Source organism: Elephantulus edwardii, unplaced genomic scaffold (genome assembly GCF_000299155.1).
Source record: "Elephantulus edwardii isolate Elephantulus edwardi_28Jun2011 unplaced genomic scaffold, EleEdw1.0 scaffold00164, whole genome shotgun sequence".
Taxonomy (NCBI): domain Eukaryota; kingdom Metazoa; phylum Chordata; class Mammalia; order Macroscelidea; family Macroscelididae; genus Elephantulus; species Elephantulus edwardii.
Genome location: NW_006399914.1, coordinates 6681042 through 6696278, shown reverse-complemented (window position 1 = coordinate 6696278; position 15237 = coordinate 6681042). Strand labels below are relative to the sequence as shown.

General features: G+C 36.0%; 1 protein-coding gene across 1 annotated transcript in view; it reads right to left on the bottom strand.

The window, feature by feature from the left end:
* Positions 1 to 15237, bottom strand: part of AP4E1 (adaptor-related protein complex 4, epsilon 1 subunit) — a 91879-nt gene that overhangs the window by 47448 nt on the left and 29194 nt on the right. Inside the window, exons 7-8 of the mRNA XM_006895314.1 lie at positions 12068 to 12234; positions 7637 to 7710 (exon numbers count right to left, since the gene is read on the bottom strand). Of these exons, the coding sequence (XP_006895376.1) occupies positions 7637 to 7710; positions 12068 to 12234 (241 nt within the window). The remainder of the gene's footprint in view (positions 1 to 7636; positions 7711 to 12067; positions 12235 to 15237) is intronic.

Below are 15237 nucleotides of genomic sequence, written 5' to 3'. Positions count from 1 at the left end.
TGGGCAAGTTTGTTTCTATTGTGTCAAGTCAGCTCCAACTTACAGCAACCTCACCATGAGCAAAGCAGAACCGCACACAGTGTTTCCAAGATCACCAGGCCTGTTTTCCAAGAATCCTCTAAGCTCTGAGCGAATTCAAACCATCAACTTTTCAGCTAGGAGATGAACACTTAACTAGCTGCATCAACCAGGGCCTTCTGGGGAGCTAGCACAGCTAAAATTAAAAGTTTGAATATGGCACCTTTTGTGTGTGTGTGTGTGTAATATTTTTAATGAAAGTTTACAGAGACTTTGGATTTCCATTAATTCATTGTTGTACTTTTCTCCCTGCCCACCCCTCACCCCAGTTCGCTCTTCTCTTTGAAAAGAAAAATTCTTTCATTGTTATACAATCCCTCCCCCCAAGTCCACTTCACTATGCAGCCTTCTTTTTTTAAGGGAGGGTGTGTGTGTGTGTGTGTGTGTGTGTGTGTGTGTGTGTGTGTACTGTCAAATCAGATCCAAATGGTACAGGAGGAGATGGCCCATCCTTTTCCAGCAGAGCATCTGGTAGATTCAAAAAGCGTGTCTCTGGGATTGCAGTGCAGCTTCTTACCATTAGGCCACCAAAGCTCCCTTGAATATTGCACTTCTTAATTTCACCAGGTGTAATGAACTGAATATGAAATTTGATAAACTTTTATTTTCTTACCTAGAGCCAAACCTCTTTACTATTCAACTCTAAAAAAGCTGCATATAATTTTATAATTGCAACAGTGGTCACTTTATAGTATTAAAAAAGTATTTCTGATAATATCTAAACTTACTATATGACGCCCTTATCAATCTAGATCCTAATGAAAATATTACCCTGTTACAACCAAAATATTAGGGACCTCTGGTGGCCTAGTGGCAAGAAGCTGCACTGCAATCCTAAAGGCATGTGGTCTGAGGCCACCAGCTGCTCCATGGGAGAAGGATGGACAATCTCCTCCTGTGCGATTAACTGCCTCTGGAGGGTCAGCTGTGGGTCAATTCCAACTCTACAATACACAACAACAACCAAAATATTACCATGTAAAAATTAATGTTTGATTATTAGTTAAAATGCAATATGATTTTAAAACTTTCACTCAAAAATTTTCAAAATTATTTAAAGTTATTGTATGATAATAAAAGGATCATTTACTGATTAAAAATTCAATGTTTTAGTATTATGGCACTATAAATTTTACTACAGGTATTTGGGGTTGGATTATCTTCAATCAAAGTCTAAGAAGTTTTAACATCTTATCTTTCAGACTTTCAGAGAGCTCTGGTGACCTAATGGTAAGAAGCTGCACTACAAACTCAAAGGTACATGGTTGGAAACCACCAGCTGCTCCATAGAAGAAGGATGGGCAATCTCCTGTGTGATTTACTGCCTCTGAAAATCCACCTCAGGGTCAGCTGTGGGTCCGTTCCAACTCAACAGCATACACAACATCATTTTTCAGACTGTATTTTGCTTTCACTTAAACAGATTATGTATGTGTCCCTTTTTTTAAAAGTATGTGTTTACTTTTTCTAGAATCTGTCAAATTATTTTCCAGATTCCAACCAACAAATACAAGAAATCAAGTTACTCCACATCCTCACCAGAATTTGGTATTGTCACTACTTTTCACTTTCATTTGGAACGGAGTGTGATAGATAATTGTGATTTTTCATTTGTATGTCCCTAGCAATTAATGGAGAAAAATATTGAACATACCATAGACTGCCAAGAGAACTATCAAGTTTATCCGCCAAGCTGCTCCTTAAATGCAAGGATTTTAAAGGTACGTCTCATATACTTTGGGCATGTTTCCAGGAGGGACCAGTCCTTGCAGAAGGATGTCATGTTTGGAAGGATGGAGGGACAGCACAACAGAACACCAAGGATGAGATGGACTGACACAGTAACTGAGGTAAGGAGGATAAGGGTGTCAGGGACAGTGAGATTGGCTCAGAATAGGACAGGGTTCAGAGCAATTGTGCATATGGTTGCTATGAGTTCCAAGCGACTCAACAGCCCATAACAAACGACAACTAATGATGCTGAACATCTTTTCATGTATTTATTTGCATGTGTTATCTTCTTAAGTGATATGTATTCATTTCTTTGCTCATTTTATAACTGGGCTATCTGAGGGGTTTGGATGTGTTACAGTTTGTTTTTTAACTACTGAACTTTCTCAATAAATTCCAGAACTCAGTCCTCTGTCCTGAGTTTTTATTTTGGTTATTGCATTTTTCAGGAAAAATTTTCCACTGTTCACCTTTATACTTTTAAAGATAACCTTACACCCTCACAGTTAAAGATACAGGAGGAAGTTCTGGAGGCATAGGGATAAGAAGCTGTGCTGCCCACCCAAAGGCAAGGAGTCTGAATCTGTAAGTCACTCTATCAGAAATTTTCATATGCTATTTATAGCTTCTAAAAATCTGCTGGAGAGTCAACTACTGGCTGGTTCCAACTTGATAGCGCAGAATCATCAACAACAACCAGAGGCACAATGGTTAAAGGCTGGTTTATTAATTGCAAGGTCAGTGGTCTGGACCTATCAGCAGCTCCACAGGCAAAAGAAAGTGCAATCTGTTCCTGTAAAGATCTACAACCTCAGAACTCCTAAGGAGTAGTTCCACTCTCCTGGAGTCCTGGAGGGTCACTATGAATGGAAACTCACTCAGTATGAATAGGTTTGGTTTGTTTTCTTAAAGATATATTTATAGATCTCTGCATATTCATAATTACTTGGTGAAGCACTTTTATGATGCTTTCTTTAAATCTTATTAGATGATAATTCTAACATCTGTGTCATCTCAGTGTTGGCATCTGTTGTTCTTTTTATTCACTATGAAACAGATATTCTGGCTCTTGAATGGCTTCTGCTTTAGGTATTATGAGATTCCAGAACTGAGTTAAATCTTGTTTCACTTTAGAGGGAGGTGGGGTTGGAACAAGTAACCTTAGTACTTCAAGGCTGGGGAAGAAGTTCACATTATCTCTATTCAGCCTCCCTGAGTAAGCACATGGGTTTACTGCTGTTATTGCTGGGCAAATGCTAGGGGGCCTTGGCTGATATTACCTTCCTGGAAAAGTGAATGTTATCTTGCTAATGATCCCCACATGGCTTTAACCAACATGTCAAGGGATGGCTTCATTATCACTAAAAAAAGACAAGTCTTCACTTTCTACTAGGCTACCTATGACCATCTCAGTATACTCCAGAGGAAATGTGAAGGTTGGGCTTCTCACATTGTCTCCAATAACATGGCAGAGGAGGAGGATTCTTTACCACCTAGCAGGAATGGCAGTAGTAGTACAGGAACTTCTCAGTACAGTCTGGTGAAGGTAGGAATCTTGGCCTCCTTGGTGTTTACTGATGAAAATTATAATGCTTGAATGGATTAACAAGAAGCTGCCTAAAGATCTTTTGTCTTGCTACGCTGTATCTTTCTTCTTATTGCTAGGGCTAGAAAGAGCTGATTTTTCTTGGAAGATCTTTTTTTTTTTCCCCTTCCCCCTTCTGTCTCATTCACTGCTGTTTCCAGGCTGCTGACTTTCCTGGAACCCAGACTGGATTACATAAGAAAAGTAAATCTATAGAACTTACCTTTTCAACTTGATTTCTTAGGTCTCAAAGTCCCAATATGGTCTTTACCATTCAGAATGTTTGTACTATATATTTGTTCCTTCTATGTTTCTATTTATATTGTTGTTTTTGATTGTCATTAAGTCAAACATGACTCACAGCGACCCTATGAACAACAGGCCTGAAGTCTTTCTATAACTATCAACATTTATAAAAGTACACAGAGTTTCTGGAGGCAGGATGTTTCTATTATACACATACAGACACACACACACAAATAAATAAATATGTGGATTTAAATAAATATACACAAATATTGGTTTTACATATAATGTTTTCCTATATGTAATGTTTATTCTAAATACACTGTTCTAGATTTACCTGTAGTTAGCAGGAAGTTAAGAAAAAGTCTTTGTGATAAACTGTCACTTACACTCCTTTCTAGTAAACAAGTTGCTCTTGGTTTGATTTTGACACTATGTGTGTTGATACAGAACAGCAATCTGTAAGATTTCCATTCGCTGACTTTTCTGAAGTACACTGTCATGCTTTTTTCCTGCGGTACCCTCCAGTAGAATTCACACTTCAACCTCCAACAGTATCAACTGTTTGCACCATCTCCCCATCCTCTATAACTCAAAGCCATGCCAAGTCGGAACCAACTCATAGTTGACCCTCCAGTAGGTTTACAAAGGCTGTAAACCACACAAGAGAAGATGGTCCATCTTTCTCCAAGGGAGCAGCTGGTGGGCTCAAAGTGTCTGTCATTGGGTGGCAGTGAAATTCCCTACCCACTGTTGTTGCTGTGTACCGTCGAGGCGAAACCCATTCATATTTGATCCTCTAGTGGGTTTTTAGAGGCAGTTAATAACATGGGAGGAGACTGCTCACACTTATCTCACAGAGCAACTTGTGGCCTCGAACAGTGTGCCTTTGGGATTGCAGCGCAGCTTCATGTCACTAGGTCAACAGAGGTCCCACTAGAGCCCCCTTATTCTATATTGTTGTTGCTGTGTACCACTGAGTCAGAACCCATAGCTGACCTCAAGCAGGTTTTCAGAAATAGTTAACTGCAAAGGAGAGTACCCATCTTTTTCCAATGGAGCAGCTAGTGGATTTGAATTGTGTGCTTTCAGGACTGCGGCACAGATTCCTACCACTGGGCTACCAGAGCTCCCTATATTTTATATATTCTAATTTAATTTACTAGGACTACCATACCCATCAGTACCCTGATCAAAAGTCTTCTAGATTTATAAAACCCAAACAAGAACCCTCTACCACACTGTCCTTCCACTGATCTCCATCACAAATTCTCCATTTAGGCTGGTCACTTACTGTTCTCTGGAAACAGTTTTAAATACCCCCACTTATGTCACTTATCTTATGGTTTATCTACCTAGAATTCCCTCCAATCACCTTCCTGCCTAATCAAATCCTACCTATCTTTTAGCATTCTATCATTTCAATAAGTCCTGATCTTTCTTCCATCCTGTAATGATCTCTATGCACTGCTATACTATTTAGTCCTGGTAATGCCCTCTTTGTATTCTGTTACTACACTTGCAGGGAAAACAGATTTTCTCTTCCTTAGAGACGAAGAATACAACTTATACTTCTTATTTTCTACACAGCTCTATATAATGCCTGGCATATAGCAGATTCTCAAAAAAGGCAGCTGTGTGCTTTATTTCTTGCTTTGAAACTAAACTAAGTTATAATAATTGAACACATAAAAATATTGTTTATAAAACAGTAACACTAAAACCCAATCACACAACATAGAAGAAAAATAACTTTCTCTTCTTACATGCAATTAAATCATAGTGGCGTCCACTTCCTAAATAACTTGCCCCTGGAAACTCTATGAACTTTGATAAATGTCGATAGTTGCAGAGGGGCTTCAGGCCTTTGGTTCATAAGGTCACTATGAGTTGTGCTCGACTCGAAGACAATCAACAACAACAACAATCATAACAGCAAACCTACAGCCTGTTCAGACATAGTCTATGCCCTTATGAAGATTATAATCTAAAATTCACATTCTTAAACAGCAAAATAAAGCTTTATTTGAGAAAACTCCATCATTGATATAATCAATGTAAACTCCAAACTGTAACACTAGAAATAAAAGACAATGAAATTATAAAGAAAATAAATAATAGAAGCTATGACATTTGTGTAACAAGTGGAAACACTTATAAAGAAACAAATTGTTGCCATTGGTTCAAATCATCTCAATAAAAGAAAAAAATTTTCCTCAGGTATACAGTATTCTCCAAATCAAAAAGAACAGATTTTAAGTGGTGTCCCCAGGCAAGGGAATGGGGTAGTGAATGATAAAGATGGAAAGGAGACTTACTGTTCATTGTATACCCTTTTGAACCTTTTGAATTTTGAACTATGTGCATATATTACCTATTAAAAAAAAATAAAAAAAATAAAGCTGAAATGTCAACTAGAATAGAAACTTTCTACAAGTAAAAGCCCCAGAAGAATTAAAAAAAAAAACCAAACACAAATTCTCAAATAATTTTAAACATAATTCCCTGAAACCGCTTCAAACTTTTAACCTAGACATTGATTATATTTTAAGGAAAGTATTTTCACTTTAATTATGTGGATTTTCTAACAGTTTCTAAGTAAACCACTAGCCATCCTTATCTCTGGCCTCTTCTTTTTCTCAATATGTATTAAGAACTAGATAATAACAACTGTTAAACAAATACTTATAAGGGCAAGGCCTGTGTCTACCTTTTCTCTTTCGTACTTAGAACTAAGAAACAAAGAAGCCAATCAATTCTTTTCCTCAATCTGTACATAGTTAACAAATCAAGTTTTTGCTTTATGGTCAATAAATATTGTTTAAACATATGAACTAACCACATTCATTGCCCTAATTACCATTTATTCATTCAAAACAATTCACCACCATGAGCATTCCTGCACATGTTGCAAAAATGTTGCCGGCAATATTTTCTCCTAATTCCTGTGTCTCTGTCAGGAACTTCCTAAGTCAGTTCAATTTCTTTCTCACAATCTTTTCTACACTTCTATAAACCACTGTTCTTAAAGAGTCACAGAAATTTACCGTTGTAGGAAAGAACAAGTAATGCTCTTCACTCCGTATTTCATGTTATTTTATCAGACTTAGAAACTACTTCCTCTCAATGCCTCGTGTAGTAGTCTCCAAAATATGCAAAATTTAAACTGTTTTCACTTCTATTTTTTTAATACCTCTAAATTCTTAATTTCTTCACTGAGCTCTCTCACACTGATATTTTTTTAAAAGTTCTTACATCTGCCTGTTAAATATGGAAGGTTTCTTATTGTTGTCTTTAGCTCTCTCCTTTCCCCACATAATTTTTTTGCCAATTTACTTTTTAAAGTGATAAGTGAATTTTTATCTTTTCACAAAATAATATGTTATAATTCTACATCTATATATATACTACTCTATATCGTGTTAATTTTTTTCAGGTGTCATCTTAAAAATCACTTTCTCAAGGAAGCCTTCCTGTGTCCCCTATCACCTAAGGATATCTGCTAAATTCTCCCACAATACCTTGTAAATTTTTTTTATAACAATACTTAGCCTTTTCATTATATCTAGACTGTGAGCCCCATGATAATATTGCTTTATTCACAGCTGTATTACAAGCACTTTACACATAGCTTGACAAGTAAAAGAAATGTATTAAATATCTGACAACAAGTTGACTGGTTAATAAGCATGATCTTTAAATATAAATTTTTATAAAATGTAGGACATCTTCACTGCTGCACTACCTTCACAGTTAATTAGATACTTGATGAATAATTTCAATAAGGAAAAACATGAGAAAAATGGACTTAGGTCATCATGCCAGAATTTAAAATTCTTTCTACTCAATGTTCTCATTAAAAAATACTAACAATAACACAAAGAACCACCCTAACAATTAATATACAAAACTCAGTCAGAACTTAACACAACCTAACAAATTTAGGTGTGACACTAAAAGCACCTTTAGTCATTAGCATATACATATATTACCTACCATATGTGACATTGTGATTTAACTCGGCTCTTCTTAAGGATTCATCAAGAACATCATACATTAATTCACTTGTCCTGTTTAAAAGATATTTTATTTGCAGTGGAATTATAGTATTCTAACCTCCCCCCACAAAAAACATTATTTTCCATGAATTTCCCTCGTTGAAGATTTGCTCCTTCTGTAAATTTCAAGCTTCCTCCTTATCAAGTTGACTATTTAGGCAATGAGTGAAAAAACCAACACACATCAATTTGTACCTAGTTTACAAATCAGGTTTTTGTTGGGCTGAATATGGTTAATAATTTTCTTCACAATAAAATCTATGTGTTTTAAGTGACTAAAGTGATAAAACACATACCCAGATTATTTCAGACACAATATTACCTGTATCTTAAGATAAATCTTAAAAATCATTTAAATATATTTTTCCCCTCTGATCAGCAAACTGATCCTTAAAAAAAGTTTTAACCTGTATAAGTTAAACAGCATTGTAGTGTGTGGAATTAAAATATCTGTATCATTCTTATGTTTTTTTACAATTACCTAAAGATATTGGTTGAGAAAAACACTGTAGGATAATACAATGCTCTATTGTTGCCAAGTAGGAACTGACTCCTTTCTGACCCTCCAGCAACTTTTCATAGGCTATAAAACACAAAGGAGGAGACTGCCCACTTTTCTTCCACAGAGGGAGCCCTGGTAGATAGTGTGTAACATGCCAAAACTGTTAAAAAGTCAGCAGTTTAACTCTACTAACCACTTTAGAGAGAAAGATTGGTAGTTTCCTCCCATGATGATTTACAATGTTGAAAACTTGATGGAAAGTTGCTGGATCAAAATCTACTTAAGATTTGGTTTTAATACTTCGGAGGGCCCTTTAAACCAGGACTCTGTCAAGTCTGTGCTTTAGGGATCTCTAATGGCCTACCTGGATTGACCTGATTTCAGCAATAGGCTCATGTGTGTCAGATGTGATTAGGATGGCACAGGATAGGGAAGGATTCAGGTTGGCTGTTCGTTCATAGGGTCACTATGAGTCTTACTTAACTCAGCAGCACCCTAACAACAACTGTGGCTGAGTAGGGAGAATAAGGAGTTGTATTGCCAAAGGTAAATGGTTTAAATTCACTAGCTGCTTTGTGGGAGAAAGATGGGTGGTTTATAGCCTCTGAAAATCCACTGAAGATCAGTTCTGACTTAACAATACTGAGTTAAGTTTGTTGTTTGTTGCCTGGAAAGAAAATTCCTCTCCAAGAGACCAGAGTGAAACTATACCTTATCTGCTGGTTTATTTGTTGTTGTTTTTTAAACAAACCGGAAAGCACTAACATAAAAAAACTCTATCAGTATCACAGGATATAAAGTGGTATTACAGAGAACTACATTATAAAACAAGTCAACAAAAAGACAAAAACAATCTAGGGCTATATAAATAGCATGTGTATTAAATCGTTCAGAAAATTTCCCATTTCAAGTATATAGCCAGAAAATTTCTTTTGACGTGCAGAAAACATAATCTATCTTAACTAAAGCACATTTGTTTATTAATACTAAGTAATTCAGAACTAAAAGTATATTCTAAAATTCCTCATTTTTCCCTCTACAAATACAGTAATGCTATACCTACATTATAGTCTAGTTTCAATGTCTGGCATAAAATCATGATTATATGGAATGTGAAACCTTAGAAGACATTATCAAGCTAAATATTAATATCCAAAGAAGCACATTATAACTATTCATGTTCCTCTACTGTTCAAAGGGTTTTTCAGAGGCCTGCTATTTAAGATTGGAAAGGTCAGTGAAGGCCCTCAATGAGGTGGACAATTAAAGTGACTGCTGCAATGGGTTCTAGTGTGTCAGGAAGAATGAGGATGGCACAGAACAGGACAGGGTTCAGATTCTGTTGTTCACAGGGTTGTTATAGGTTGGAGTCAATTCAACAACACTTAACAACAACAAGAAGCATGCAGTTAAAACAACAGCTAAAAAAATATCATAAATACATAAAATTTTCAAGTAAATTATTTCTATCAAATCGAATCTGGTAAAGCCTATTAATATGCATACTGTAATAATGAGCTAACAAGATTACTGTTGACATAAAATCTAAGATCTGGACAATGAAAAAGAAAACTTTCTGATGTTTGGCAACATTATAAAATCATGCCACTGTTATTCATTCATTTAAGTCTAATTATTATTGTTCAATTGATCTGTTTTAAGGTAAAAGACTGTTTTAATCATTTCTGTATATGTTCTCTAAATTTATTCATTAAGGAAAAGGTAAAAATGTTAACAAACTAATTCAGTAAATAAGTTTTCTAAATGCTTCCCATGGAGTATTTAGCAGTTAAAGAGCTGTGCTACCACCCCAAACGCCAGTGGTTTGAATTCACCAGCTGCTCCAAGAGAGAAAGGTGGGCAATTTCCTTCTGTGCTATTTACAGTCTCTGAAAAGCTGCTAGAGGGTCAGCTATGAGTTGATCCTGACTCAACAGCACAAAACAAAAATAATAACAAATACCTCCCAACTTATTATTGCTCCCTGAAAACAAACACAATGGCATATAAAGTCTTTTAGACCAATAAAGATTGATGTGGGACTATGAAATTAGCAGGGTTTTTTGGTTGTTGTTGTTGTTGTTGTTGTTTTTATCCCACTGTGACTATATTATTTGAAACATTTAATGAAAGACGGTAGATTAGTCAATTAGCATTTGACTCTGGTTCTCCATTCAAATGATAAAAATGGCTTTAAAAAATAGTAACAAATGAGACTAGAATAACGACAAAAATTCAAAGTGAGAAAGTCAAATTCATAAATCAGTGAAAGAAGTCACTTGCTTTGCTTTGAAAAACATCAAATGAAGATTCAGAAATGGGCAACAGCAAGTGCCTCTGGAAGTGCTGTAGTGAGTGGGGTTGTTTAAGAAGCAGCTGGACTGTCAGATCCTGTCTCGTACTCAATGCAGCAGAGTGAATACTGACTTTGGCATAAGACTGTAGAGATTAATTTCCTGATTGTTCTTTTGGCATTCAGTGCTTTTCTCCAATACCACAACTCAAGGCACTGATCCCTTGGTCAGTGCTCAACTTTCAGATGCACAGCAAGTAAATGAGAAGACCAAGGCGTTTTAAAACCAAATTCCAGTGAACTGCACCTGGAGTTCTCTGAAAGGATAGGTTAGAGTCACACAAAATAAACTTAAGACAAACATTTCTAATGTGTGTCTATCCAAACACCTTTGGTTTTCGTGCCAGGTTTCAGTCTGAGGTAGAGATTTATCAGCACTGAAAAAAGTAATAAAGTAATACTTAGAATAATATAGCCCTATAAGGATTCACAGGCAGATGGGTTCAGACAAGAAGATAACCAAGTAAATCTAGTTTCCAGGAGCATCACCTTAGAGGAAGATCCCATTATAAAGTTGAGTTTAAAAATTAGAAAATAAAGGTACTTCAGTTCTTGCTCAAGAGAACTAAAATCTAGTTGAATCTTCTCAAACAGTTCATAAAAAATATTTTGAAATTAAAATAGCCTGTGCATGCATGTGTATGCACACATATACAGAGAAACTAAATAATCACTGAAGTTAGCTATAATGTAGAAATAAGTTCTCTGTAGTATTCTTGGAACTGTTTTTTAAAAATATGGTAAAATAAGAAGCTAGCAAAAAAAAAGGATATACTTGGAAATGTACTCATAAAAAGTTTAAGTTACAAGATCCTGGATGAGATGCACTGACTCAGTGACTGGGTCATGGGGGTAGGTGTGTCAGAGACAATGAGGTTGGCTCAGGATAGAGGAGGGTTCAGAGCTGTTGTACATAAGGTTGCTATGAGTTGCAAGTGACTCGATGGCACATAACAACAAAAAGGTACCGGTCCAGAGAGTAATTTAAACAAGGTAAGAAGGTAAATTTCTCACATTCAACTAGATCAAAAACAACAAACTTTGCCTCACAGGGGAAATCTAGCCATTGTATGTCTTCAACCTAAGCATGTTTTTATGTTTTTAAATAACTGGGGTAGGGATGGGGTGGGAATCAAAGAAGAACAGTATCTTATGGCTGATGAAAATGACATGAAATTTAAGATTTGGTATCCACAAAAAGAATTACAGCCATGCTCATTTTTTTATATATAGTCTACTGCTACTTCTACTACAATAGCAGAGTTCAGTAATTGTAGTATGTGGTCCACAAATTTAAAATATTTATTATCTGACCGTTCTAGAAAAATTGTGCAAACTGATGAACTAAAAAAAAACAAAAAAACCTCACAGAACTTCATTTGGATAAGGAGTCAGAATTATCCTAGCAACTTCAAAGAATGCACTTTATTTACCCGACTCATCATGAAACTTCTATGAGACTAAAGCTATCATATCAGGCGGGGTCACTTAGTAAATGATTTAGAATAGCTTACCTCTGATCATCTTTTCCTAGAAGTCCGAGTATTCTCAAGAGCTGAATTTGTAACCATGGTGCTGGCACACTGTGGTAATTGAAATCTACTGGGAGCTTTCCTCCAACTACTTGCTTCAAAATTGTTACAAAACTCCCCGTCAAGTCTTTATAGCCAGATGGATTCTCCTACAACAAAAAAGAAAACTGAAAAATCTTTCAATAATAAGGTCTTATCAAATATAAAATAGAAATGGTTGAAATGCCATAATCTACTTAATATACAGAACAGTATTTAATGAAGCAGTACTCAACTGTGTATTCTTTCCATGATTCAACTCCAGCAACTTGATTGATCCAAAGCTTAATCATCCCCAGAAAAGCTACGTCTTGCTCCCACACACAGTTCAATCTTACCTCAAAATTTCTTATAATTATATCTTGGAAGCCTTACTAACCAATAACCAGCAATTAAAGTAAAAAAGAGCTGGCATACTGAACAAGGGCACTAAATATTCTACTTCTGACGAAAAGTAAGACCTGATTGTAAGGTTTTAAATTTGTTCCAATGTAAATGAAGTTATTCAAATCCCCCAAAATCAGGAAGTCTTCTTATTCAAAATTAACTACCTACCTACAGTGTCCCTTTTCAGCAGGAAGTAGCTAAGAGAATACACCATCCCCTTTTCCTTATGAATCAGGATGAAGTCTCTCTCAGGGAGGAGTGATAGGGAATGGCAAAGGACACACTGACAAAGGAGATTAATCAGAACTGGCTTTGACAAGCACTGTGGCAATTGGACAATTAAAACAGACTTTCAAGGGGGAAAAAAAAGAGGAATGAAATGGGGGGAATGGTAGAGAAAACAGTGCAACAATGAATGAATAGAAATCCAAAATCTCTGTAAATGTTCATTAAAATTAATAAAATTTTTCTTAAAAAAGGAAAAAATTAACTAACTATATGATATAAAACATAGTTGTGTTTCTAAAAGTATGCTGTGACTATATTTGCCTGGAGAAAATAAATATACACTCTTTGAAATACTAAAGTTATTCATTATAATTTCCATTGTGGAACAAGAACAAATTTTCAAAGGAAAATAACAGTTCTTCAAATTTTAGTAAATGTGAAACAGAAAATAAAAATTATTATCAAGTATTAATTTAAACTATTCTATTTCAGAACATACTTCAAGCAAAAAAAATAAACTTCTAATTAAAACTGAGCATATTCTCCTTTGTTAAGTAGAAACTCATGAAATCTCTCACAAATACACACTCTCGAAGACCCTCTATGAGGTGGATTGATTCAGTAACTGGGGTAATCGGGATGGGTGTGCCAGAGGCAGTGCAACTGGCACAGAATAGAACAGGGTTTAGGGCTGTTGTACATAGGGTCGCTATGAGTCGCAAGCAACTCGACAGCACATAACAACCACCACCACCACCTTATTTTTGAGACTGACATAGTGTAAATCTAACATCATTATTTAGAAAAACAATTTAAAATGGCTTTACAGGGAAAAAATTGCTTAATTGGCATTTCCTGACCACTGAAGTAGAAAGGTCGGAGTATGGTGGCCTAGGGTTAAGAAGTTTTGCTGCCAACCCAAAAGAAAACAGTTCAGATTCACCAGCTACTCCATGGAAGAAAGGTGGTGGGGGGGGCACCCTTCTGGAGGGTCAACCATGAATCTGTTCCAACTCAATGGCATAGAAAAACAACAATAAAAAAAAAAGTTGAGAGGGTTGAGTCAATTAAAGCCCATAAGTAAATCTAATCCATTGTTTAAAAAAATAATTTTTTTTTTATTTTTTTTTTACTTCTACACAACCACACTCATTGATTTATATATTCTTCAAGGTTACTTTAAAAGAGCTCTTGTGGCATGGTTCCCTTACAGATTGCACTGAAAATCTGAAGGTCAGTAGTTCAAATCTTCTGAGAGACAAAGAAGGGTAGTTATGTCTACAGCTTCAGAAGTACAATGGAGTGTTTCTATGAGTCCAAATCAATTCAATCACAGGGAGTACGGCTACTTCAGAGACCCTGTGTGACATAAATGGTTAAGTACTAGACTACTAACACAAAGGCTGGTGGTTCAAACTCTCTAAGAAGTTAGGCCTAGTAATGCACTTCTCAAAATTCACAAGTTAAAAGACCTTCAAAGTGTGATTCTATTTTACAAACATGGAATTACCACAAGTTAGAACGGACTTGACAATAACTAACAACAGTATAAGTGCTTCTATGCTACAACAGAACATAGAGTTGAGCAATTATAAAAGGCCATATGGCCTAAGCCTAAAACATTTACTGTGTGATCCCTTACACAAGGTTTGCCAATCTTTTCACCTATTTTTCAAATAGTTGTATTTCCTCACAAATAAGGCTATTTCACCATAAATGGTTTGTCTTTCCAATCTCTTGATCATTCTTCTTTCAGTTGTTTATCTTTTTCTGACTTAGGGAAAGCAGCTCTTTGTATACTAAGGATTATGTAGCTAGAACTTTGAAAAATGGTTTTCTATCCATTGTTTTGGCTGCTGATGGAGAGATGATCTCCAGCTACCTTAACTGTGAACACATGGTCTTGCAAATCAGCAAGAACTGTGAGATCAATACAGAGAGAGCACTTTCCACACTATGGTGCAACTGTGTAGGGAGGGTGAAGACACTGTGAAAACACTGACGAGATGTAGCCTGACAAAACCAGGGAGATGGAGCCAAAGTTAAAGGTTTTGCTTCTGGATGACTGAATGAAGAGCTGACTTGTGACTGCTATGAGATAAAGACTGCTGGACAACAGAGGAAACCAGAGGTTTATTTATGTTGCTAAATTGAACCTAGACTTTTACTTGTTGACTCAGAGGCTATCTGAACTAATTTAGGAATTGTGTTTTGATGTTAGTGTGTCTTGGAACTGGCTGATGCTCACTAACACTGGACTTTTACTACATGATATTCTTTGGTTTTTACTACATATATATATTTTGTTTTTTACTACATGATATTCTATGAGGAGAAATGTGGGGTCAAGATTGGTGGACGATTTATCAACAATCTGCGTTATGTGGATGACACAACCCTGCTTGCTGAAACTGAAGAAGACCTGAAGCGCCTGCTGCAGAGTGTCAAGGACTGCAGCCTACAATATGGATTGAGGCTCAATGTCAAGAAGACAAAGA